The sequence below is a fragment of the Clarias gariepinus genome, chromosome 11 (assembly GCF_024256425.1).
Source record: "Clarias gariepinus isolate MV-2021 ecotype Netherlands chromosome 11, CGAR_prim_01v2, whole genome shotgun sequence".
NCBI lineage: Eukaryota > Metazoa > Chordata > Actinopteri > Siluriformes > Clariidae > Clarias > Clarias gariepinus.
In genome coordinates this window covers 16,405,778-16,433,565 of record NC_071110.1, presented here as the reverse complement: position 1 = coordinate 16,433,565, position 27,788 = coordinate 16,405,778, and the positions used below count along the sequence as shown (strand labels likewise).

Sequence of the window (27,788 nt, the reverse complement as noted above, 5' to 3'; positions counted from 1 at the left end):
GCTCAAATAATTAAGCAAGAATTATTTGGGAATCAGCTGCTTTATTTATTAATTTGTTTTTTAAATTGATTTTTAAATAAAATTGATTGCATTCGGATAGAAATTGTTTGCTATTGTAGTAGTTTTGTGTTGTCTCTAATGCAGCTGTGCTCTTTTTTAATCAGCAGAAGCCATCTTTACATAACTGCTTTTACTGTTTTGTTATCAGTCTGAACGCCCTTTGAGTTAAAGGGCAGAGGGAAAGTGCATTCCCATGGAAATCTAAGCAAGTTGTAATGTGATCATCCATAACTTAATAGTAAAACAAACCACTTCACAATTTTATTATATTAAAGTTGCCCAAATGTGTGTGTGTGTGTGTGTGTGTGAGAGAGAGAGAGAGAGAGAGATTGTTTGGGTGGGGGGTGGTAGTAAAAAATGTTCTTTTGTTCAGGCGTCGTAACTTGCGTGGCCTTCCAGACAGCACAAGTTACCACCTCACTATAAATCCTCTCAGGGCAAATTGAAATGCCACGAACAGAGGCAGGAAACGCCACCCAATAACACTGTGCTGGAAATGTCAGGTTTAAAATATAACAGACAGCTACATGTGCCAGGTTTAAAGTGTTTCCTGGCGGAGTAAATTAGACGCGAGTTAGAACCGGGTAAATAAAGAGGATGACTAAATAAAATAAGGAAAAAAGCCAACAAGTGTTTTACTTTTTTTTTTTTTATCTGGACACGCACAGAGTTTTATATTCAAACATCCAACCAAACACACGTGCTTCACCACTAGGGGGCGTCGTGTTAATTTAGTACTGCTAAGTGCTTTTGGAAGTGTGTTTGCCAAGATGGATGGAAGGGGGAGGAAAGAGTTGGGCGGAGCTTCTTATTCGGTGGAGGGGATCACGTGGGTGCTGAGCGGCACCGGAGCGAGTAAGAGAGAACTAAAAGTTTAGTGACGAAACTTGGAAAGGAGAATGGGTGTGTGTTTGTGTGTATGGGTGAGAGAGCAGAAGAGAGAGAGTTAGGAATAAGGACGAGGACTGATTTCACACACGTACGTAAGTGAAGGAGTGTGTGTGGCGAGGCAAAATGCCCACTAACTTCACGGTGGTGCCGGTGGAGGACTGTAATGCTTCGAGTTCAAACGGTGATGGGAATACCACAGGAGAGGAGAGGCAAGAACATGTGTTTGGACCTTCCTCAGGTAAGATTCATTTGGAAAGGTTAACCTTTGTGTGTGTGTATGTGAGGGAGAGAGAGAGAGAGAGCGCGAGCTCGCCTAGGCACGCGGAAGAAGTCATGACTTTCCACCAGCTCTTACATTCGGTGAAATTCTGTTTATATTCTTGTACAATGTTTGTGTACTTGTGTACCATAAACAAGCAGTGGTTTCCTGTATTTTTTTTTTAATTGTCCTGTTTCTCCACGTCACTCTTTCTGTCTTTCTGTTTTTATCTATTTAAAACCACTTATGACCACAAATTACTAGGCAAAAACCAAATATAAACTTTATCTTGGACTAAATACAACTTTAATCACAAGGTTAGGTTTAAACTGGATCTAGATCTGTAATGGCTTTCAGTGCTGTTATGTTGTAATTCTTCTCTTGGCTGTAATCCTGTAGTTGTGTTTGAGTAATACCATTCTACTACGTTACAAAAGGTATTTATATTGTTGTTCATGTTGTAAACTCGAAGCAATTGAACCAAATGGAATAATTGAAAACATTTTGGACATTCCCAAAACTCTAGTTACAAGAGTGAGGAGTGTGATCTAGCATCATGAGCTTAAGGGGTTAATAAAAATGTTTATATAGCCAGCTTTTCCACTTGTGTGCTCCTTGTAATCTGCTGAAGCAAACAGTAACTGTTATGATTTTTACGATTACAGGAGTTGCAAACACAGCTCAATGGGTAACAAACTATTTAAGTTATATTTTGTTATTTTCATAGTTGAGTTAAAAGATTTAATATAGACAGTGTTCTAATGAAATTGTGGTTTACATACTATTATTGTACTGTTGATAAATATTATACCAACATCTCTTTACTTAACTCAACAGATTGTAAGCAATGATGTCTTTTTTGAATAATTTTTTTTTGTGATCTTGAAGATGCTCAAAGATGCTTTACAACACTATCAATTAAAATATAAAGTAGTTATCGCACTCTCTCTCTCTCTCTTTCTCTGAAAAAAAAAAAGCAGCAAAACACACTAGAAAGTAGAAAGAGTGTTTAATGTCCATTAGAAAAGAGCTCCTGTGGGTAAGAGCAGTGATAAAAAAAAAACTCTGTCACCCCAGGATTGGTGCTTAGTCCTCTGTGGGGTAAAAAGTAGATCTGAATCAGATGAAACGGTTTTATGCATGAGTTGTGTGGGAAAGGCTTTGTTGTTGATAAAGACTAACATGAATTGGATGTAGTAAAGGATAGGAAGCGAATTGAGATCAGACAGAATGGGGGTGATCTGGTCATGGGAACGAGACAGCATGAGAAGCATGGCAGGAAAAGCCCTATGATATTTTGAGGGTGAATCCACAAGAATATTATTGTAGTAACAAAGTTTGAATGTGATACGATCATGAATGATTGTTTCTTTAGCTGGAAAATACAGAGAATCAACAATATTTTTAAATTAAGGAAAAGCTGTTGTGATTATAATATGTAAAGTTGCATTTTGTCAATGTAGTAGTGGAAGCTGAGACCGTGTTTTTGGATGACACTATCTAGAGGAAGTAATTAGAGAATGAAGGGGCGGGCAGGTAATGAACTTGGAGAAACACTTTTTTGCAAGGATCAGTTGATGATTTTACAGCTATTAATACATAAATTTAGCTGTCTGTCTCAAAGATTTAAACCAGCAAATGGCAGATATCGAGTGATGTTTCTACATGAATGAGTGTGGGTCAGTCAGGCACGTTTAGTAATGATGCTTACTTAAGAATAGCTCTATGGTGTACTTAGATGGTCCACATAAGGTATAAGGCATAAGGTGAGCCTTGGGTAATCATGAGCCTGTCGCCAATTGATTTTATAAGAAATGTTCGTGTTTTAGATGACACATTTTACACTAGTATCAAACTTATTAAAAACAATAATTGCTTTTTATATAAAACAGAAGAATATGCCTGCGAAACAAGAAATTATACTCTACAGTATATATTCACAGTATCATGAATGAACTGATGGTTTATCTTGTAGCATTTTGTTTTGCAAATGATTTTACTAATTGCATTGCTGTACAAAATTAGATGAGCACTTTTTCCCTGCTCCCTTTGCAGTTGGGCTTCCAGTCAGGAGACCTGTGATGCCGTTCACATAGCTACCTCCCTCCCCATCTCGTACATCTGAGTGGGAAACCTTCACAGTCAGCCCCCTGCCTTTTTCACAAACTAGAAAAAGGGTACTAACAAAATTGACCCACACAGCGACATGAGAAATCTGACATTCAAAAGAGCAGTACAAAAATGATCATGCATGTTATCATCATTATGATATGTTTTTCGCACTCTCGGTGCTCCCAGCAAGGCGTCACTAACTTGTGGGATGGTGCTGATTTTAACATGCAAAACTCATCACAAATATTAACAGAAAATACAAATAAAATAAATTTTACTTGTCAGTAATTTAATCCTGGCACTTTGAAAACCTTGCAACACTATGGCTGCCTTGTGATTGACTCCAGAAGGCCACAAATGATCACGGATAGGGCTATAGAAACATACCATGGACCTACGACAGACCTATGAGACATAAACAACCATAGCTTGTTTAAAAAACATGTAGCCCATGCTGGTGATGTGCCCATGCTGGTAAGGTGCCAGTCACTACACCTTGGTAGTGACTATACACAGCTGATTCATGATTTTTTTTCCATGGCGAGACTCATGAAGGTGGGAACCGGCTTTAGTGTCTAGAAGGGAGCTTTAGTGTTGTTTGGACCAGATTGATAATCTCAAGTAGTTTTTTGGTGTCCAATTTTGGAATTTATAAATATATTTACAGTGATTTCTGACAAAATGTATTTTCAAAAGCTTGTATGTTTTGTCATCATAGTTGAATGTTGTTAAAAATTCTAATTGCAATGTGCGTTTAATTTGGTTGTAGGTTTACTCCTGGATTTGTGTTTATGGAATAGTCTTTAAACAATCATTAAAATATGTAAACCGGATATAAATAAAAATGTATACAATCAAGAATGGTGCAAGATGTATAAAAAATGACATAATGAAAATGATTAATTTCTGTATATGAAAAGCTGTCATACGAATTAAAAAAAAAATATTTTAACTAAATTGTGTTTTATGCATTGACTAAAATGTGTTATGCATTGACAAGTCCTCCAAATCATGTACAAGATCAAAAGATATATGAAGATGCATGGAAAACAGGTTGTATTACCAAAGGTTTGCTAATTTCTTTGGAACAGACAGCAAGTTTTGATAGAAATCTACAAAGAACACACCCATTAGAACTGACGAGCAGTCATTTTACTCGAACAAAGGATTTAAACTTCTTTTGGACAATTTCCCTCAGACCATTGACCAATTTAAAGTGATGGTTTGTATAAGTGGCCTTGTGCAAACAATACCTTCATCCCAGAAAACAATAGGTGTAGGCAACACACCCAAATGGGCAGACCTTAATATGTGAATGATGAGACGTTCAGCAAGCATTCTTTCATTGCACATATTGTTAGGCATGAGAACCTTCTGCTTAGATACAAGTGTGAGTTGGCACATTGTAAACATCAAGCAGCACAATACCATAAATACGCAGGAAGTGATTGAGCACGATGAGTGCATTTTAAAAACACTGAATGAAAGATTAGCAACAGAAATGAGTGTTAAATTTAAATGTTTGCAGTTCTATATAAAATTCTCCTAAGACAATGTTTCTACTGGCGAACCACCATGCCAACAATAACACAACACCCCAACTACCCCCCACCCCACCACAACACCTGTGCGACCCGTAACTTATTTAAAAAAACTTATATTGTGCAATATACTCTAACAATCTAACAATAAGAAGTTTGGGAAGGTAGTTAGATGGTAGTACCAAATTGTGCCACAAGATGGCATGTGCTGCTCTGATTAGCTATGTCGTTGAACTTATTTTCTTCAGTAACAAGTGGTGCATAAGGTACGTATAGTGTTGTGAAGAGTCGCCTTTTATAGTCTGACTGAATAAAGCTACATGCGGAATTCCCCAGTATTATTGTCTGCCTCTCTAAGCTAACCTATGATCTTGGAGCTAATGCTAACTGCAGGTTTCAGACAGAAACTCTAAATTTAGTAAATTTATTACTCTGGTATATATTGAAAACTCTACGGGCCATTTTTTATGCAATCCCTTTCAAAGTACATAGGGAAATAATTGTGCTTTATGGATCTCTGTCAGGTTCCTCTCCCTGCTTCAGTCTGATTAGGTTCTGTCGGCTCTGTTAAGAAAAACAAACCCCGGAATAGTGTTGTTGATGATTGTGCTAAAAGAACGCTGTTAAATAAACATGCTTATGCTTTGGTAAATGGTGAACTGGACAGATCAGTTTCCAACTAAAGAACATGAATATAAGCATTGTTAACATGCAAGGTGATTAAGCAAACCTTTTGTTCATTCTGTTTAAGATTGCTTATACAGTTATCCCACACATTGATAACGGCTCCATGATGCCCGCCAGTCATTTACAATATCCTGGAAATCACATTTTTTAGTGTAATCGAGCGAGTGTGTGAGAGGCAGAGAGAGACGTGCTAATTGAACCTCAAGACAAATGATCAATGTTCTTAATGGGTGGGGCTTTACGTTTAACCTTTCTGTCTCTCCATCAGTCCAGCATAGTCAAAAAGCGACGAATCAATATGAACTTTACCTCAAGTACATTAAAGTAAACCCTGCCTACAGAAGTAAACCCTGCCAATAATAGCAGTGAAAATATTGGCAGTTTTGTTCGCTGTTTTTTTCTGTTTCCCATGGAGGATTTTATGATTGTAGAAGCCATGTTTAATAATCTCATTCGTTGATAAGCATTAAGTAACATTATTTGAATTAGCTGGCTAGCTGCTGGGCCCTGTGTGCTCAGATCAGACTTACTGTTTACTTGGGTAAAGTTTTAACAGAATATAATAACACTATGAGTTGAATAATATGATATGATATATATGATATGATTTAATAGCAGTGGCATGGTGGCTTAGTGGTTAGCACTGTCGCTTTGCACCTCCGGGTTCATTTCTCAACTCGGTCCCATGTCGATGGAGTTTGCATGTTCTCGCCATGCTTGGTGGGTTCTCTCCAGGTCATCTGGTTTCCTCTCACAGTCCAAAGCCATGCACCAAGTCTAATTAGTTTTCCCAAATTGCCTATAGTGTGAGTGTGTGTATGCGCCCTGCAATGGTTAACAACCAATCCAAAATGTACCCGGCCTCGTGCCCTGAATCTCCTCGGATATAGATGATGAGTGAGTGAGGAAATGAGTGATAATGTTATAGCATAATGTTATTTATTTTTATTGAATTATTTTTCTTAAGGAAAGTTTGCTCTAAGTTCCTCGATTGTGACATAATTAGTAGCTTTTGACCTGAGTACTTTATGCGCAATAAATAGTTGTAGTTCTCTTCTTGTTTTACTTAAAAAAACCAACTAAAAGTCTTATGTTGCATGAGGAATGTAAAGCCAATCATTTTAGCGTGTGCACACAAAACTAATATGATCCTTTTGGCACTGTGTTTGAAAAATGATTTCGGGGTAAACACTGAAAAAAACTTATAGGCGAGAAAGCACCCTAAGAAGTTAAATTACTACAATTGGGTTAAGAACTGTCAAACACATTAAACTTTTGGTGACTATACAAAATGACCAGGTTATCACATCTATCTACTATTCATGTTATAAGTAAACAAAGGGACTGTTAACAGAGGGGAGTAGGAAATATCTCACATTGTAAAGTGGAAATATGCTTGAAGTTAATTATTCATTGTTTATACAAAACACGTTGAGGCACATATCAAGCTGATATTATTTCATTTCATTACTCAGTCAAGCAGATATCTATTTCTCTGTTCCTGGGCCCAATCGTACAAAACTGTGTATGACGTTTGTCTTCAATTCAGCCAAAGATGCACTATTCTCTTTTATTTACTTATTTGACACAGTAAGCAGAATAATATAAAGCAGAATATATTTCTCATAAGCAGAACAATATATATAGAGAAAACAGAGTTTCTATAAACTATAGGAGGTGAGGAGAGCATTAATATCCACCTAATAGCAGTCAAAGACTAAAATATGGTAAACAAAAAGTAAGGTGGCTGAACAGGACAGATAATGAGATAAAGACTAGCACTCAACCAACTAAAGCACATGGTTAGACGAGCACACTGTCTTTGACAGCCATCTGAGGTCTCACTCTTTATTTGGAAGAGTGTTTCTTAAGGTTTGTCTCACTACAGAGGCTGTGCTAGTTGAGCTCTGCGCTACAGTGCAGAATAGTACAGAGCAGTGCTACTGGAAATGGGAGAAACCCATCTGAGATAAAATTGTATCTGGTTGGATAAAGCAATCAAAACAGATCGCAATATCCATCTGATCGCAGAGAATTCTTTGGTATGGATTACAGGGAAGGGTTAAAAGTTTAAATAGTTTGTAAAACACACAATGTTACCTCGATTGTCATCATTTTCGTTTATTCTGCAGTATGCACAACTTAGGTTGTGTTGGATTTAGGGTATAGTAGCCTCAGCTGCCTTAGTCATGTAATGTACTCTATAATTCTAAAACCAGTGCTAATGTTACTGGAGCATTTTTTTTATGAAGCTTGAAATCAAAAAACATTTTCTTCCCTGATGTTAGAAAATTTTGCATTGAAATTAATACCTTGTTCTTGTCTGTATGCTGTAACTGTTGGAATAATAATATAATAAATTAACTTTATTTCTAAAGCTTCTTTTATACAGTAAGTGGGTCTGGATAGATAGCACTTTAGCTTTTTGAGGAGCACAATGGCCAAATATTTTAGCAATGCTATTTTCAGAACTGATGCCATCTGATGATAAAACCTTTATTTTGTGTGGTTAAAAAAAAACTTTAAAACTTAATTAGTAACTGACGGTGCTACTTTAGGTATTGTGTTCTTTCCCATCTTGTGTGAGCAAGGTCCAGTTGGGTTTGTCATTTACTACACGTTTTTCCGTATTCAGCACATACACACCTTTCCATACTGACCTTCTTCCATCAGCAGATTGGAAAAAAGATTAGTTTGCTTTTCATTCTTTGGTTTCCTTTCCTTGTCTAAATTGTACATTGAGCACAGCAGATGCACATGCCTAGTGTTAATCCCTCTATTATTGTTTTAGCCATGAGTACTAAAGACTGTCATTATTATATCCTCAAAAAGATTATAGCTGTAGTTTCATACACTTCAGTTACTGTAAATTAGAGAAAGTACAATTATAAGTACATGATTTTTAAAAATTATTTGGTACAATAAGTTAAAAAACTATATGCTGGTAAGTTGGTACAATAAAAAAAAACTATATGCTGTTTCTTGTCTCAAATTAGTTTATTTTGCAGTATGTAAAAGAGTAAGATGAAGAATAATGAAGAATTTAAACTGTTGCCATAAGATATTCATTTCTTACTTTAAAAAACAATAGTATGTTATGTTACGTTTATGCTCACAAACTAATAGAAACATGTTTATGCTTAAATAAGGTATTTGTGTGTCTATCAGGTGATGAAACCCCTGGAGAGGACAGTCCCTTCCTTAGTGTTCCTGACTATGACAGAAGCTGTGACGGGAAAAACATGGCGCTCTTCGAGGTACAGTTCAATTGATCATAAATATCTTATGAAACATACACAGATCAGCCATAACATCACCGCTACCTCTAAGTGAACTAAACTAACTGTGATCACCAAGCAAACCTCTGACAGGTCGTGATATCTGAGCACCAAGTACACCACAGCCCACCACACACAGGGCCAAGCAGGTAAAGAGCCCAAGCCTCCAAAATCCCCAGATCCTAATACGATTCCCCCAGGAGACAGAGCCACCCCTGTGGCACAGGAGGAACCCAAAACCTAGGTGTTTTACTGTCACTGGTTTTAATGTTATGGCTGGCCATTGTACAAAGTGCTAATTACTATCAGAAATGCAGGTTCACAAATGAAGGTCTTTGCATAAGACAAATTTTCTGTTTTCCTTTTTACACAAAGTGCATACATTTTTTCATACTTAGCGTCAATTATATAAAAAAATGAAAACCATATTTTTGTTTCAACACTGACGTTTGTCACACACAGGAGGAAATGGACAGTACTCCAATGGTGTCGGCCCTCCTCAACAAGCTGGCCAATTATACCAACCTGCCCCAAGGGGTTGTAGATCATGAGAAAGCTGAGAGTGAGGATGGGCTCAAGAGGGTCACCGTCAAGGTCAGTCTCATACTACATAAGTTAAGCATGTTGATGATAAGCTACTTATAACCAACAATAAACTATAGACTTAATAATACATTAGTATTATTTGTATGCCCTATGAGCTCATGCATAAAAACCCTTTGTAAAGCTTTTAAAATGTGTGCAAGGAAAGCATGGCTTACTTAATGCTTTTATTAAATAACCAAAATAGCTTTTATTCTGCAAAGAATATGGTGCCTGATGTTCTCAAATTTTTGTGTTTTTAGGGCCCTCAGATGGGCACATTTATTGGTGTGTATCTCCCCTGTGTGCAAAACATTTTGGGTGTGGTTTTATTTCTGCGCCTTACCTGGATTGTAGGCACAGCTGGAATTTTAGGCTCCTTTGCCATTGTCTTCATGTGTTGTGCTTGTGTGAGTACTAAACTCATCTGTACCTACTACACATTTTCTCTGTTTAAGAAAAACTTTCAAACTTATTTCATGTTGTGGTATTTATGCCAGCCTGCATATTGTGGTATACAGTATATGCCAACCAGCCGGATTTAGCGACACTGTAGTAAGCTTGTGAGCACCTAAAAAGACAGTGTACTCTGATCAGTAATAACTCTGTTCGATCTCACTGGACCTGGTGAGCGCACAGTCATATGTGGGATAGGAAATTTGTGACAAGCAGTATGAGCTTGATAATCTTAAATCTTTTCCATGTTGACCCACATTCCCGCTTTGTTTTTGGATATTTTTAGGGTTCTGTGATGATATGAACTTCATAGTCTTTGTAGGAGTGTGAGGTGTTCTTATATACTTTTGAATCTTTAGCAAATCATTTATTTGAGCAATTTAATAGTCTATTCTTTGCTCTACAGACTTTACTGACTGCGATATCTATGAGTGCTATTGCAACTAATGGAATGGTTCCAGGTATGACAAGCAACAGACATTTTACTTAGTGCCTTTACATTTTAATTCAGTATTTATGTATAAATATAAAAGATGCCTTGGGTGTTCTTTTTCTCTTTTTCCAGCTGGTGGCTCATATTACATGATCTCTAGGGCACTGGGTCCAGAGTTTGGAGGGGCTGTTGGGTTATGCTTCTACCTCGGTACAACCTTTGCTGGATCCATGTACATACTGGGCACAATAGAGATCCTTTTGGTGGGTACATATAACCCGAGATTGTAGAAAGATTATGAATGGGCTCCATTAGGAAGTTTATCAGAGTTTGGTATGTCGACCATGCTCGAAAATTTCAAATGTAGTTGTTGACTGAAAAAAAAAGTCATATTAGTTCATAAGTTATTGGACAGTGCTTTTATGGGTGGTTAATAGACTAGTCAGCAGGCAAAGAGCAGGCTAAGCCTTGAGCAGAGAGAGAAAATGCATTTTCTAATGAGACTTGCTTTTGCTTTACATGCGCGCTGTACACACACGCATACAGACACAAAATATGTTGAAAATATGTTACAATATGTTTTACACACACGTGGTTACAGTGTTATAGTAAACAGTACACGTGTGCACAGATGTTGATTATACCAGTAAGAGACGCGCACTAGGAGCCAGTAGGGCAGACATTTACCTGATTACATATTTCTTTGCCTTCGCCATGTACGTATCTCTCCTCTACCTCCGCTCGTTTTTTTTATTTTTGCTCCGCCCTGTCTTTGAGGCGCCGAACTCTGCTAGCATCAGTGCACGAGACTGAGTGTGTTCACTCTGCTCCGCGCTCAACTAATGTTTTTTTTAAATAAACGAATGTCTCCACGTCACGCGACACAACGAATTTGCCAACGTTTTTAGGATTAATCAGCCCTAGCTGTTACTACTGGATCTCTTGTGGATCTGTACTTTTATCATATGTTCTGTCTCATATATAGATGTACATAGTGCCAAATGGACTTTCGTACAACGAGCAGCTGAATCATATGCGGGTGTATGGAACATGCTGCTTGGCCCTCATGGCTCTGGTGGTATTTGTCGGGGTCAGATATGTAAATAAACTGGCACTGGTCTTTCTTTCCTGTGTGATTCTGTCCATCATGGCCATCTATGCTGGAGTCATCAGGACTGTCATCAGCCCACCAGATTTTAAGTGAGTATACATTACACTTGTAAAAACTCTACTTGATTTCATAGACCTTTTGAAGTTAATCACGTGACATAAGCAGTGAATTTTGCTGAGTGAAATTTGGAGAAACCCTTTTTTTTTTTTTTTTTTTTTAAACATTTAACGTTTTTTTTTACAATTAACGTTTTCTGTATAAGCTAACATAATGGAGGAATACGTAAAACACTTTTATTTATCACTGTTCATCTATCATTTTTATTTAGTGCTTACATTGAGCTTGTACCAGCCACCAATCTCTAAACCGTCATTTATAATAAATTTACAAATCATGAAATTGACACTTTTCAATTTTTCTGTTGTTACATTTTACATTATATACATATATAATGAAGATTTCCTTCAGTCACCCTTGAGTTTGATTACAGCACACAATGTGGTGGCCAGTTCATGTGTGAAAGTGATTCCTCATGCTCTCTGAACCACTCTTTCACAATCTGAGTCCTGGAATAGGCTGTGCCATCGGGAAAGAAGAACCTCACTGATGTGACAACCTAGTCTTTCGGTATATTCAGGTCATCAGCTGACTTGCCACATAACTAGAACTGACCAGCTAAACCCACCCTAAACCATAATTCTGCCTCCAAAGGCTTGTTCAGTGGGCACTATGCATGATGGGTGCATCGCATCATGTGCTTCCCTTTTTACCTTGACACACCTATGGAATTGGGTCAATTTGAATTCATGACTTTTTTCCAACACTTATGGCCACAAAGCTGTTTAGTCCCAATCCTGTTCTCATCACATTGTGGGTATGGAAATTCTCTTACTTTAACTACTAAACATGCCTGATTAATTTTTACTTTTTTTGGATGCAAGTTCATCAAGATGTTTAAAGTGATCTCTGTTTGTGTTTCTTTTTTTCGACCATATTTCTTCCCATAGACGATGGTTTAGCATTATCCTTCCAGGTTTTGATATGTTCAAGGATTGTAAATCCAATTTCAGTAATTTCACATTCCCTTACTTGTTTACTTTTCTTCATGAAGCTTAATAATTTGATCCTTCTGAAATGGCAGCTTTTTTTGGTCAGATAGTGTATTTTTGTATTGTGAAGGGCACTGGTCGCTCAGTGGTAGGTGTTGTGCCTGTCATACGGAAGGCCTGGGTTCGATTCCCAGCCACCCCTTTTTGGCGACTCCTTCTTAAGAGCAGCTGAAAGAGCAACACACACAGTGTATATTTGTATCGTCTGCAATCATTTAATTTGCTTAGTTACACACTTTCAATATAAATTGACTGTTACTTTTTTTTTTTTAAGAATATGTCTGCTTGGTAACCGCACACTACAAAATATGAAGTTTGATAAATGCATGAAGACAGAAGTGATCAACAATATAACCAACACAACAGACCTGTGGAACCTGTTTTGTAGTTCATCTTCCCTTAATGCAACCTGTGATGAATACTTTACACACAATAATGTAACAGAGATCCTGGGCATTCCAGGCCTGCTAAGTGACGTTATCAAAGGTGACATTTCTTATAATATTACACATTTATACATTTCTTAGAATATTAATATCACATCAGTATTCTTGCTAATATTATACCAAATGTATATGTAAAATTACAACTTCTACAGTATCACATTTTTTCTACTTTCAGGTAACCTTTGGGGACTTTATGGCTCTGAAGGCAAGCTGGTAGAGGCGAAGAACCAGGCGTCATTTTCAGCAGAGCATATAAAAGACTCTGAGAATAACGTACCAGACCAGTTGCCATATATCTACAATGACATCACCACTTTCTTCACAATGATGGTGGGCATCTACTTCCCCTCAGTCACAGGTGAGACCACAGTGTACACATGGCTGTTTTACATTTATAACATTATTTTGGATGTTGCATGCACATTAAAGGTGAAATTGGAAGCAATATTCATCTGTTTATTGCTGTCCTTATTATTATTTTGCCCCTGACCATATTCTGCCAATGCAGGATAAATGTTTCACTTTAATTGACTATTTTAATTATTAAGTTGCATTTGTAAATGAATGCTTAACACAAATCGTATATTTCCATTTTTACTAGCTGTGCTTTAACATTAACATTGGTGAAAGAGAAATGGGAGTTTTTTTTTGTTTTTTTTTTGCTGAATTAATGTTTGTCCACTTTAGAAACCAGTTATGGTCTATGGAGTAATCTGTGAAGTTATTTCTCTATAATTTTTAAAGTGGTTAATTATTGTTGATGAATGTAATCTAACCAGAGTAGGAGAGATGTCTTTTTTTCACATTTTGACAAAAAAAAATCTGCTTTCAAAGATACAATAATAATAGAATGGGTGACCTTAAACTCTTATGATATAAAAGAGCATTTTTTAATAGTTAATGGTTCCGACATTCTGACACAGATTTTCCCAAAAGGTTTCTCATATTTATTGCTATTACATATTAAGATAAAATATTATAAAATATTTATAATATATAAGATAAAATATTAAGAGTATTAACTAAATGTTTTTCATAAATTTGACCTAAACATTAAAACATCTGTTTGCTATATTTTAGATGTCACGTACATAAGGTGTGTTATGCTAAAGTTTACTGTTGTGCTTTTTTTGGATCCAGTAGACCTAAGCTTACATGTGAATAATTAACTGTTATTCCATGATTACTATTTAAGCATTGACCACATGTTTCTTACTTTAGGAATCATGGCAGGATCGAACCGGTCAGGAGATCTAAGGGATGCTCAGAGGTCTATTCCCATTGGCACCATTATGGCAATTGGTACCACTTCCATCATCTGTATCCTTCTGTAGAATTGGATCACCTATCAGACAACCTGAGGGTCAGGGTTTTTTTCCCTTTTAATGCCAAAAAGGTCTTTAAGTTTTTGGGAAGTTAGAACCTTAATTGCAGCATTTAGATATTTCTTGTGTAGTGTTGTTTGGGGCCTGCATGGAGGGAGCGTTATTGAGAGATAAGTAAGTATTATTTTGGTTGGAAATTGAAAAACTGTTATTTTTGCTGGCTTTCAGACTTCTACTACTTGATAAAAGTATGTTTTAAAAACATGTGGCCAGTGCTGAAATTACAGACAGCTATTGTCTTGTCTAAACAGGTTTGGGTTTTCTGTGAAACAAAGCCCAGTCATCGGCACTCTGGCTTGGCCTTCACCATGGTTGATTGTGATTGGCTCCTTCTTTTCTTGCTGTGGTGCCGGATTACAGAGTCTGACTGGAGCCCCCAGGCTTCTGCATGCTATTGCACACGATGGACTCATTCCTTTCCTACAGGTTACCTTTATTTATTTAAAATGGATGCATAGGTTTCCCACCCTTCACAGATGAGCCATGTAATTTTATTTAGAAAAGCCATAACGTTTAAAATAATTCATCACCCCCTCACTTTCATTATATTTACTGTCCCTAGATAAGTGCTACCCATCTTATTAAAGTGAAATATGTCAACTGGAAACAAGAAAACACAGGGATGATGCATAAGATTTTAAGATTAAATGCACATAACATAACTGCCTGATGGGTCTGAATAGTTATTCATTAAGCATTTATCCAAAATCATATCACTGAAGATTCCCCTTCCCATGCACTGCAATTAAAGTTTATTATTAATTGCATTTTAAGAACATGGTTTCCATAAATACTTGTTTTGGCTTGATTTGGATTATAATGGGAATACACTTGACTTCATTTAATTTATATAAAATGTATAAATTTTATATTTTATATTTTATTTCATGGTCTAGAAAGTAAAAGAAATTGTAGGAAGTTTTCAAACTGTGTTGGTAAACCTAGTCATAATGGCTCATGATTAAAAACGGGTGTGTCGCATTCTTTTTTTGTAGGTATTTGGTCACAGTAAATCAAATGGTGAGCCAACCTGGGCATTGCTGCTAACAGTAGGAATTTGTGAAATTGGGATTCTTATTGCTTCTGTGGACAAGGTTGCTCCTATTCTTTCAATGTGAGTATGCACCTCAGCTGGTACCTCCTCTTTCCCCTTGCCGTTGTCCTCCAACAAACATATTTTCAAAATGAATTTATTGTTATTATATTTTATTATTATTATTATTATTAGAAAATGCAAACACCCAAAATGTCCTGCCTATCGGGATGGCATGTTTGCCATAATAAATATTTACATTTGGTAAAAAAAAAAAAAAAAAAACATAAAAATGCTATTTATTTTCTAAATTAAAACGGAATAAGATATCCTAATATGTATATTTTGTCATATCATGCATTGTTTTTGTTCTATAGGTTTTTCTTGATGTGCTACCTTTTTGTAAACTTGGCCTGTGCTGTCCAAACACTCCTACGCACCCCAAACTGGAGACCAAGGTTTAAATTCTATCACTGGTATGTTACTCAAGAATAATGTGTGCAGTTATAGAAAACACAAGTTAAACAAGTGATTAGGAACATACATACTTTGTCAATTGCTGCAATTCCTTTTCATTCCTTAATTGTCATTCATTTACACATGTGTCTGTGTCACTTGCAGATTCAGTTCCTTTAAAAAAAACAAAAAAACAAAAGCTGTTATGTTAAAAAAAACAAAAACAGTAGAAACATTTAAAAAAAATGTTTTATTAAACTTATTTTAATGATTGACACCACTAATATGAGTCAAAATATGACTGGATTATGCAACATTTTGATTCAAACTTTATTCATCACGTGTAGACTACAAACTCTGTACTTTATATCCTCAAGTTTTTGTTGTAATAATACAATTGTAATTATGGTAGAAGTGATTTGATCAGGGTATTATGTCTATCAGAATATTCAGGACATGGCACATTTACTGTGTTGCTTTACATAATTAATGTTTTGCTCCTTTATTTCAGAAGCATTTTAGGATTTGAATTTTTAATTATTATTATTCATTATTTTGCTGCATGAAATAATGTAAAATAAACTGCATTTAATCCCTTAGGAGTCTTTCAGTCCTGGGCATGACTCTTTGCATCTCTCTAATGTTTGTTTCATCCTGGTATTATGCCCTGGTGGCCATGCTACTTGCTGGATGCATATATAAATACATTGAATACAGAGGGTGAGTCTCTTTCCCTGTAGCAATGTACTGCCTGCATTGTAGATAGTAGTAATAATTCTACCAATAATATGAGACAGTTCTTTTTGTTATGTTAATTGTTTTTCTAAACTCTTAGGGCGGAGAAGGAATGGGGCGATGGAATTAGAGGGCTGTCCTTAAATGCTGCACAGTACGCACTTATCAAGTTAGAAGACACACCACCTCATACCAAGAACTGGAGGTAAGCACAGGTGTAAAAAGGCTTTCTTGAAGTGGACAGATGCAAGTGTGAGTTTACTAGTTTTATTAAAACCAAAGTAGCAACCAAAACAGCTAGATACTCGGCAAAATAAATAAGAGAACGGTTAGTATACAATACTAGAAAACCTCAAATACTGAAGTTATAATGAAAACACACTTCAAGACAGACAGATAACAAAATCTTTTTTTAACCAAAACCAGAAATATTATTAGATCTTTTTATCTAATAATAAATGCCTATTAAATATTGTGTAATTTAGGCCCCAGCTTCTGGTGTTGCTAAGTCTTGACTCTGATTTGGCGGTGAAGCATCCGCGACTACTCTCCTTCACGTCTCAGCTGAAGGCTGGAAAAGGCCTGACCATTGTGTCTTCAGTGTTGCAGGGATCCTATATTAGTCGGAGTGGTGATGCCAAACGGGCGGAAACAGTGAGTACAAAAGAACACTTCAAGCTCTTCCAAGCAATAATATTGCAAAAATGAAAATCTGTTTTAAGATGCTTATACAATTTTAAACCAATTTTTCCTTCTTTACAGAATGTCAAGGCAGCCATGTCCTCAGAGAAAACAAAAGGCTTCTGTCATATTGTGGTGTGCTCTAACTTGAGAGATGGTTTCTCCAACTTGATCCAGTCAGCTGGTTTGGGCGGCATGAAACACAATGCTGTATTGATGGCATGGCCAAGCAACTGGAGACAGGCTGAGGATGCAACCTCCTGGAAAAACTTTATCGGTATGTGCATAATGCCATCCTCATTAGAGACACTTTTCTTCATTTGGTCTGCTTTTAATCACATTGAATTTATTAATCTCTCAACATTGACGTTAATCATTCTCTTCAATTTGAAGTCATAGACTGATGGTAACTCTTTAATGTGACAGAGACAGTGAGAGAGACGACTGCTGCGCACCAGGCCCTGCTTGTGGCAAAGAACAGTGACATGTTTCCGAGCTACACAGAGCGTCTGACTGAGGGAACCATTGATGTGTGGTGGATCGTTCATGATGGAGGGCTGCTCATGTTGCTTCCATTCTTGCTCCGCCAGCACAAGGTACAGATGAGAAATGCCTGTTGTCATTTTGTTGAATGACTTGATTTCATACTTACAATACTGCTTTCTTAAGGTGTGGAGAAAATGTAAGATGCGCATCTTTACCGTGGCACACCTGGATGACAACAGCATTCAGATGAAGAAAGATCTGCAGATGTTTATGTATCAGCTGCGTCTTAATGCTGAAGTAGAGGTGGTTGAGATGGTAAGACATTAGTGAATTGTTTGACCCTTCTTATTTTTTTAATACAAATGGATGCACAAGTACATTAAATACTCAAATATAGGTAAAATGCAATTTATTAAAAGGAGGCTTTAACAGTTTTGAATCTAAATACTTTTGTGCTTAATTCGTGCAAAATTCATATTTCAATGCACAGTGTTAAACTGAAATAAACACGACGTTTATTTGTTGATAACATTTATTAAAGACACTCAACAGCTTACTTTACACTCCGCCACGCACACGAATACCACACACACCCCTCGCATAACCGCTGCTTCCCTTCCGCCCGGAAGCACATATGCTGGGTTAAATAGTGCAGGTGAGATGTAATGTATTAACATTACCCAAATATTTTTATTTTTTTTAACAAACAACAAAAGAACAAAAAAAAAAGGGAATAATATATGTAACAAAGTCCTTAGTTACCATTGCAGAACAATGAAGGCCACAGCAAAAACAACAAAACAGTAGTTACATATACAATTGAAAGTGCATAGATTTGGAAAGTAGCCCCTTTATTTTTCTTAAACGTTTTTATAAAACAGTTTTCAACCGAGATAATTTTTTAATAGCACCATAGCCCTTCACTGAGTACTTTTAATAACATGAGAGCAGATGCTCCCCTTTTGGTAAGACAATCAGCAAGTTGAGTTTTTGTGTCCAACCAGAGAACCTTCTTTATTTTATTACTTTGTATGAGCTCCTTTATACTGCTTATTTCCAGTCTAAGTCGTTTCTCAGTGACCTGTTTTGTTGACTTAAGAGCATCAAACAGAGAGTGATTGTCTGTCACACAGACCAAAGGGGGAGCATTCAGATCAGGATTTTCAGTCGTAAGCTCAGAAAAAAGGGTCGCCAGAAAGATAGCATTATCTATTCCATCTGACAGGGCTAGAGTTTCCCCTGCCAGAGTGCTCCTCACCACACGTCTAATTCTCTTAGACTGCCAGAACAGGGGAGAAAACTTCCCTCGTTCTCCCATGAGACCAATTAATATTCCTCCTTGTGTACCCCCATCGGGAAGATTTCCTAGGGAGGCATAACTGAAAACTGTCAGATTCAGAGCATCGTTGTTTCCCAAATGCTGAAACCTGAGAGTGACTTTTTCAGATTTAAGCTTTCTTATGACCTTATTTATCTCGTGAATTGACTGAACTGTGGCATCTTTTATATTTGACCCCAATCTGCTTACATCAAACATGATGTCCGGTCTGGTTTGTTTTGCAACCCACAATATCTGCCCAATTTTTGACCTAAGCTGCTCTTTTTCAGTCTCATTAACAGAGGCATCTCTCTGCAGGGCACGCGTTGCTTGTAGGTGAATTGGCTGTACGTTTTCGATGTAACTATGCTGATGTACATGAATTTCACCATTAAAAGTAACAAAGTCCATTCCTACATAGCAGAAATTTTTATGTTCCTCACGTCCCACCTGAAATGCAGACTTAAGTGTAGGAATCACATCTTTTGAGAAGTTTTGCGAGCCTGCCCAAAGAAAATCATCAACATGACATGCAAGCACTCCAGTAACCTTACGCTGCTCATCCAACCAGTAGAATACTGCTGGATCTACTTTGGACATTTTACCACCTGTACTCAGCATGATGTCTTTCAACTTATTGTACCAATACAGTGATGCATCAGCAAGGCCGTAAACACACTTATTGAGTTTCCATAGAGTATTTTTCTTTTCTGCTTCAGCAGGAGGCCTGATATGGATTTCTCTGGACAACTGCATGCCCTGTAAGAAAGCAGATTTGATGTCCATGGAATGGATGTGCCATTTGTTTTGACAGATTACTGCTAACAATAGTCTAAGAGACTCAGATACACAAGTTGGGGAGTCTTTCTGCAGCTCGTGAATATTAAGCTCTTCAAAACCTCTAGCTACGAGTCGTGCCTTGGGCACAATGCCATTGGGAGTTTCTTTGAGATTACGGACCCATCTGGTAGAGACACACTTTTGACCTACATCGTCAACTTCTTCAAAAACATTGTTTTTGCACCAGTTCATGATTTCATCCCGCTTAGCCACATCAAATGAAATGTCTTTTGTTACAAGCACATCACTCTCCCTAACAGATTATCAACACATGATAAATCTACTGGCTCCTTTTGCCCATCACTGCCGTCAGGTTCAATATACTGCAAATTAAACCAGCTTTTGTATTTTCCAGAAGCTTTGCCTGCTCTACCTAAAACCCTTGCTTTCTGTAGACCATCACCATCCTGCTTCATAAAGGTCACAGTTTGTCCCTTCTTAATCTTTACACCAGTGGAAGGGACAGGGTTATCACAAACAATGTGATTCTTTTCCAGTTGTGTCATACTAGGATGAACCACTTCTTCTGTATTTACCTCCCTGTCGCCGATTGTTTCCCGTTCGCTGTCTGTATTTTCTTCACTATCTGAGCTTACTGCTACATTGCTTTTTTTTTTTTTTTTTTCCTCTGCCTGTTGTCTTTCACAGTTTGCTTATCCTGAGATTCCTGATCCTGCCTGTTTATCTTACAGAGCCTGGATTGGTGCACTCTTACAAGAATCCCCCCCATGTCTTATAAACACAACAGCTCCATCCTGACCAATAACTACCCCTGGTCCCTTCCACTCTGGACAGTCCCCTCTTTTGTAATATACCTTGTCTCCAGTCACAAACATTTCATCAGTGGGCCTGAGCTGCTTACGTATTGTCCTTCTTATTCGCTCAGAAGACTCAGCTTCTGTGAATGCTTTCCTGGAAGCATGTAAGGCAGAAATGTGTTCTCTCACTCTAGCACTCATAGAGGTGCCTTCTAAAGCAGGTAGTTTATCGACTATCACAGAAGGAAGATTAGGATTTTGTCCAAACACCAACTGATACGGACTGTAGCCATGAACGTTCAACATACTGTTCTTAGCCATGAGGGCCCAATCAAGGGCAGTGTGCCAGTCACATCCATTTTCTCGTTTGACCTACAAGATGATCTCAGTCAGTATCTGATTATGTCTTTCGAGTAGTCCGTTGCTCCAAGGACTGTATCCTGCTGTTGTTCTTGTCTCGATGTTAAAATTCTCAGCCATGTCTCTGATCTCTTCACTGTTAAATTCACCTCCGTTGTCGCTGTATAGCCTCTGAGGGGCGCCATGAACACTAATCCAAGTGTCAATGAAGGAGTTTACAATTTCAGATGACTTCTTTGTAGTCACAATGTTTCCAGCGCTGAACCGTGTAAAGTGATCGATTATGTGAAGATACCACACACCTGTCTCTAACTCGTGCAGATCCACCGCCACAGTCTCGTTATACTCTGAAGCTAAAGGTAACCCCACAGCAGGCTTTGGCTTTGTCCTCTTGTACTTCTTGCATATTTCACAGTCATTTACTATCTGTTGTAGAATAGTACAGCATTCTTTGTCCTTATTTCCTGAACTGTGAATAAGTCTCTGTAGTCTGTCTGCTGACGCATGACCAAACTGTTTATGAAGCTTTAGAAAGACTCTTTTCTGTCACTGTAAAGACCTCCTCTTCACTTTGAGTTTTTTTAGCTTCTTTGTCTCTGATGTCTACACAGTAATGTCCAGAACTAGTAAACTCAAGAGGAATGGATTGTTTGAACATCACTGCGCTGTCCTTTTTCATGTCCAGAATGGTACCTGCCTTCTTCAGTGACGTTTTACTCAGCAGGAGTGGAAGGTCAACCTTGACGATTTCAGTTTCAATATTGCATTTTGTCAGTCCTATTTTAGCTGGTAGTTTCACATTTCTTGTGGAATAAACCAGATTCCCATCGCCGAACCGAAATGCTCTGCAACTTGGAGTTTCTGTTTGCATCAGTTGGTTTACTTGTTCTTGAGTGAGGCCGTCAATATAGTTTTCTAGCCATTTCTCCCCAAATACAGTACGAGTACAAGCCGTGTCAATAGTCGCTGATCCCAGTGATTCAGTCATGAATATCTCAGCATCTGACATGGAGGCCTTTATGAACAGTGTGATATTACACTCTTCTACATCTGCATCCTCAGTTATTCGCACTTCTTCAGTTTTCTTATGAGGACAGTCTTTAGCCCAATGAAATGTACACTGGCAAATAGCACATCTGGATCTCTTACCAAACTTATTCAGCGGATTAGTCCCCTGTAATGGCTGCTTTTGTAGTCCACTTTGCGACATTCCGTTCCGTTTCCCTCTGCTTTGCGGTCTTTGTTCTGTGAAAAACGCAGATTCTTGGTTCACTTGTATTCCATTCAATGATCCTGTAGTTTTCCCTCCAAAAATCCTTTTGAGAGCCGACTTCATGGAGGAGAACTTTAACTCAGTACAGGCCGTCAAAGCTAACTGTCTACTTTTTTTGTCGAGGCAAGCCGTATCTAAAAGCTTAAAAGCCAACACAGCATCAGGAAGCGTCATATTATACTTTTTCATCCGGTTGTAACGCTGTTCAAAGTCAATTATGTAGTCCGCCATGGAAACTGAACTGTTCTCCGTAATGCCATCGAAATAAGAGTACGCTTCATATGCGCGATCTTTTTCCTTTTTTAGAAACACGGCGTCAAGCTTCGCCATTAACGTCGTCATACCGCTATCACTGTCCAAATCTTCCGCAGGTATTTCCATTGCGGTTTCACGGGCTCTCCCTTCAAGCCCCAAAGCAACAGCAAGTGCTTGTTTTCTTCTGTCAAGGTCGGTAACTCGCTTCCAGACATTGATTTCATTTTTCCAGCACTCGTACGGTCTGGCTTCATCAAACTTCGGCTGCCATCCTTAGCAACCATCCTCTGCTACCATGTTAAACTGAAATAAACGCGACGTTTATTTGTTGATAACATTTATTAGAGACACTCAACAGCTTACTTTACACTCCGCCACGCACACGAATACCACACACACCCCTCGCATAACCGCTGCTCCCCTTCCGCCCGGAAGCACATATGCTGGGTTAAATAGTGCAGGTGAGATGTAATGTATTAACACACAAAAAGTGACTTGTATACTGATCAGCAATAACATTAAAACCTCAAAATGCCCAATATCGTGTACAATACCCCGAAACATTCCTGACGACTCAAAGCACAAGCCACAAGACCTCTGAAGGCCTGACATTCGGCACAAGGATATCATCAACAGATCTTGTAAGTGCTGGAAGTTGGGCCCCCATGGTCCTGACCTGCCAGTCTAGCAGACCTGGGGAACAGAGAGGTCAGGCCAACAACCCCAAACCCCCCACCTGCCGAGCCCCACACACTGCAAAGTGCGATGTACCAAGTGTTTGCCACACCACTTAACTATAAAAAGACATTATACAATGGTTCAAATCAAAACGGGAATTGTGATGTATGCAGATTAACAGAACACAAAGTAAAAACTACCATGATTTCTTTATATTATCCCTGGATACACTAAAAAACTTAACCTAGCGTTTCACTAGTGCTTGGATACCAGCAAGTTAAAGTTTTCTCAGTATGCTGGAGCCATGATCTGACTGCCTGGTTCATGTCTGAAACCCTGGCATCCCAGGAACTGCTTTCATGGCCCAAACGTGTGAAAAATATTTTGATTGAGGTCAGGACTGTAATGGGATATGTGGCAATAACTCCCAGCCAAGTTCCTGTAATGTGCAAGTGGAGTTTGTTCCCAAAGACTGATCTGTCTCTTCCACAAGTTAGCGACAAGTTATTCAAATACAGAAATGCCCCATTCAAACTTTTTGGTGGAGAGTCCCATCACTGCACTGTGCTTGAGGTCTTCTGTAAACATCAGTCAGTCACTGTTTGGCTTGAATACCCCTCGTATAAAAATGTGTAAATATACAATAAAATGAAAATAATTCAAAGAAATGCCAAAAGATTTGCTATTGTGAATGCAAAACAGATAGATAACTTGTCTGTTAAATGATTACTTGTAACGTGTTCCAGATACAGTATTTGGCACATAAAAACAATGCCTGCTTCACCACACACCAAAACTTCAATTTCCCCCACTGTGGCTTTTCTGTTCTTAAACAAAGAAGGACCAAGGACTGCGCACAAACAGGAAAAAAAACAATGCATATGATTCAAACCAAAACATTTACAACACGTATACGTCTACATTATGTTTTATATACTGTATTTACAGCAAATGCATTTATTTGTAAATTATTTGTCCCTTGAATCAAACCTGAGATATACTGTTTCTTTATTGTTTGTGAGATGCTGAGTGTAATGATCCTTTTTGCACTGTCTTATTATTAGCATGAGGGCGATATTTCAGCCTTTACCTATGAGAGGACCTTAATGATGGAGCAGCGTTCTCAAATGCTAAAACAAATGCAGCTGTCCAAAACCGAGAGGGAAAGAGAGGTAATAACAGGCTGATTGTGGAATTTTTATAATAATAGTTGGTCAAAATTTGCCAGAGGCTTTTGACTGAATTCTTACTGTTAAATGTAGATGAAATGCCTTTTTTGGACGTGTACAAAAATATGCTGCCTCTTGTAGTGTTTTGCAAACAGGCCTTTTTTTTAAAAATATGATAACCGAAGAGTATATACATAAACAGTATTGAATTGAACAGAATTGATTACTGATGTTACTTTTAATAAAATTACAGTTTCATCTACATTTAATGTGTCAAAAATGTAAAATAATTACATTTTTATCTTAATTAATAGGTCTGTGCCTCCTAGTGAGAGGAGAGATCAGTGTGTCACTTTTGGAATAGATTGCAAAATATCAAACATTCTATAAATATTCTATTTTATGAAATTTACTGTCTTACCCCAAACGATATCTCATTGTAGTTGTAGTACTGTATGTATCATATTTAATTTTATCCTGCCATATCTTATGCATTTTCAATAAGGATTATATCAAACTATTACATACAATTGGCCATTTTCCTGAGAAAATACAAATACAAAGAACAAATATTCTTCTTTGTATCATTTTCTAATATTTGGAAATGTTTTATGGATGGATAGATGGATGGATAGATGGATAGATGGATGGATAGATAGATGGATAGATAGATAGGAATGAAAAATTTTAGATCTCCAATTTTGGTAATGCTAATAAAGTTTGTCTCTTCTGTCCTTTGATGTATATATTGTCTGTTTTTTGTTGCCAGATTCAATGCATTGCAGACGAATCCAGGAGCTCCATTAAAAGAAGGAACACAAAGGACCAGTCTCCTAACACTTTACAAGTGCCTGGGATGGAAGTACTGGAGCATGAGGTATTCTTAGTTTTCCTTAACCTACCCATTCAACTTTAACTGAAGAATTTGTACAATATATTCAAGGGTAGCCAAATTATGTTAAAAACACTATCAGGTTCTCTCACACTATTGCTGAGGAATAAAAAGAAAAAATGTTTCACCTTTTTATAAGCATTTTTCAGTTTTTATCTGAGATAAAGAAAACATGGTTATTTTAAAATCTGTACTGTAAATGTTATTGAGCTTGTGTCTTTTCCTACTGAAAATTTTAGTTGTTAATCTTACAGGCTCACACGTTTCATGAGAGGAATTCTAAGGGCCATGGTAGTGATCAAGAAAGGAACAGCCCTGACTCTCATCATGTCCACATGACTTGGACCAAAGAGAAATTTGTTGCCGAGAGGCATCGTCACCGTGAGGCTAACACAGGCATCCGGGACATTTTTAACATGAAACCGTAAGTATTACCCAGGCTGTCACGAGAATACAACAGCAGAAATGTGGCTATATTTAAATGTTTAATTGTAGGTAAACATCAGTGAATGCAACATATAAAGCATATGCTGTTTTTTTTAATCAGCGTATATTAAATTTTCTAAAACTACATTTTTGTTTCATCCTTTCCAGAGAGTGGGAGCACCTGTAAGTTATATTTAATTTTGTTCAAGCTATTCTTTGTTTGCTTATACTTATAATAATGTACTTATACTTATAAATGCTGATACTTTTATGCTCTGTTTTTAGTCATGGTCATAATCATAGTGATAACCAGTGTTGGTGGACGTTACTTTATAAAGTAACTAATTATATTACAAAATTACTGTCATTCAAAAGTAATCAATTACATTACAGCAGTGCCTTTTAATTAAAGTAACTACGTAGAGTACTTTTTCATTGCAGAAAAAGAAAACTGCTCATGAATGTTGTTTTAGTCAAGACCTTTATAATTATTCTACCATCATCACTCAGCGAAATTTGGCCCATAATCTGTTAACTATTAACAGCAGTAATAACAGTGTGGGGATGCGGGTTATCGGGGTGGTACAGAGCTTGTAGGACGACTTTCACACACACAAAGAAATCACTGCTGTCTGGCTTGCGAATTACATAAATTGCCTGCATAACGGATAAAATTTTTGAAAATACAGTATAATCAAATAACTAACGGTCGGACCTAAAGCATTAGGTTACTCTTTACATAAAAAAAGTATTCCGAGTACTCTAACGCATTACTTTGTAACGTGTTACGTTGTGATAACTGTGTACTCATTACAGTTTGCTACAAGGCTGTTAAAGAAAACTCAACAGTTTGGAGAAAAATAACTAGCATAGTCGTGCACGCTAGTATTGTGTGCTACTGTAAGTAGTTGTGAGTGTTTAGTAGGTGTGATGTGAATTGGAACAAATTTTTAAACTTGTATCTTCATTAAATTTGTATGTGTTGTTTTATAGAAACCAGTCCAATGTCAGAAGAATGCACACTGCAGTTAAATTGAATGAAGTTGTGGTCAACAAATCCCAAAATGCACACCTTGTTTTACTGAATATGCCGGGACCACCTAAAAACAAAGATGGGGATGAGAACTGTATCCTTTCATTCATTATTTTAACCAGGTCATGTTTAATTGTTGGTTATTATTATTATTATTATTACTTATTTAATAGTTTTAATTTTTTAACAGTTTTCTTTTTTTTAAGCTGTGTTTATATTCATATACTGTATGTACGTGTGTATATATATATATAATTTTTTATAAAAAAAATTTATTGTTGATTAGAGCTTACAGATAATGAAAACCCAAAATTCAGTATCTCAGAAAATGTAAATATTGTGAAAAAGTTCAATATTAAAAACTCATGGTGTCTCTAATATTGAATTTTTTTCTAAGACAACTGTCTGAAGAACTCAGAAGTTAAGCTACATCTCTTTACTGTTCAATAAATGAGCTGATGAAAAATATCATTGTTAATACTCTGCCATAAGTAATTGCTTGTATTGTACTTTGTGCTCTGTGCTCTTATGAAAATTTCCTTGACAATGTCCCAGACATGGAATTTTTGGAGGTGTTAATGGAAGGTTTGGAGCGGGTTCTGCTTGTACGAGGTGGAGGAAGAGAGGTCATCACCATTTACTCATAGTTCACAGTGAAAATGACTAAAACTCAGGAAAAGTAAAAAGTAAGGAAATAGGTATAACATCATTTTAACCACGCTGGGATAGCCATTTAGACCTGTGCAAAAATTCATTATTGGTCAAACATTTTCTATAATTTAATGTATGTATTTATATTATGGTATCAATACCATAAATGCAGTATAAATGTTAAAATTCCTTACATAGTACTGGCATTGGTTTCACAATGGCTCATCCCCTCTCAATTTTATGACAGTGTTAATATTCAAGTTCCAACTAGTCAATGGGATTTAGTCACTGTAAACTGATTGTTCCTACTTTATACAACTTTTATAGTAAATGAAAAGTATAATAATAGGCCCCTGACAAACACATTAAGAATAAACCATGTAATGCAGTGTGA

At 37.1% G+C, this 27,788-nt stretch overlaps 1 protein-coding gene across 1 annotated transcript; it reads left to right on the top strand.

Annotated features, from left to right (window-relative positions):
• Positions 1-934: 934 nt before the first annotated feature.
• On the top strand, positions 935-27,788 carry LOC128533122 (solute carrier family 12 member 7-like). The gene is made up of 26 exons (XM_053507344.1): positions 935-1,189; positions 8,719-8,807; positions 9,291-9,422; positions 9,674-9,820; positions 10,273-10,327; positions 10,432-10,562; positions 11,285-11,499; positions 12,794-13,005; positions 13,141-13,323; positions 14,187-14,285; positions 14,407-14,464; positions 14,602-14,776; positions 15,346-15,464; positions 15,761-15,859; positions 16,440-16,559; positions 16,675-16,779; positions 17,060-17,228; positions 17,337-17,532; positions 17,682-17,851; positions 17,925-18,056; positions 24,288-24,395; positions 25,162-25,269; positions 25,539-25,708; positions 25,879-25,893; positions 26,704-26,837; positions 27,299-27,788. The coding sequence occupies exons 1-26, from the start codon at positions 1,075-1,077 to the stop codon at positions 27,388-27,390; spliced, it is 3,348 nt and encodes a 1,115-aa protein (XP_053363319.1). The 5' UTR covers positions 935-1,074; the 3' UTR covers positions 27,391-27,788.

What these genes read in the sequence shown, in the direction of transcription:
- LOC128533122 (XM_053507344.1), top strand. Translation starts at nt 1,075, where the DNA reads ATGCCCACTAACTTCACGGTGGTGCCGGTGGAGGACTGTAATGCTTCG. An exon ending in GCTAAGTGACGTTATCAAAG is followed by an intron (nt 13,006 to 13,140) that starts GTGACATTTCTT and finishes TTCTACTTTCAG; the next exon opens with GTAACCTTTGGGGACTTTAT. An exon ending in GGAGCGTTATTGAGAGATAA is followed by an intron (nt 14,465 to 14,601) that starts GTAAGTATTATT and finishes TTGTCTAAACAG; the next exon opens with GTTTGGGTTTTCTGTGAAAC.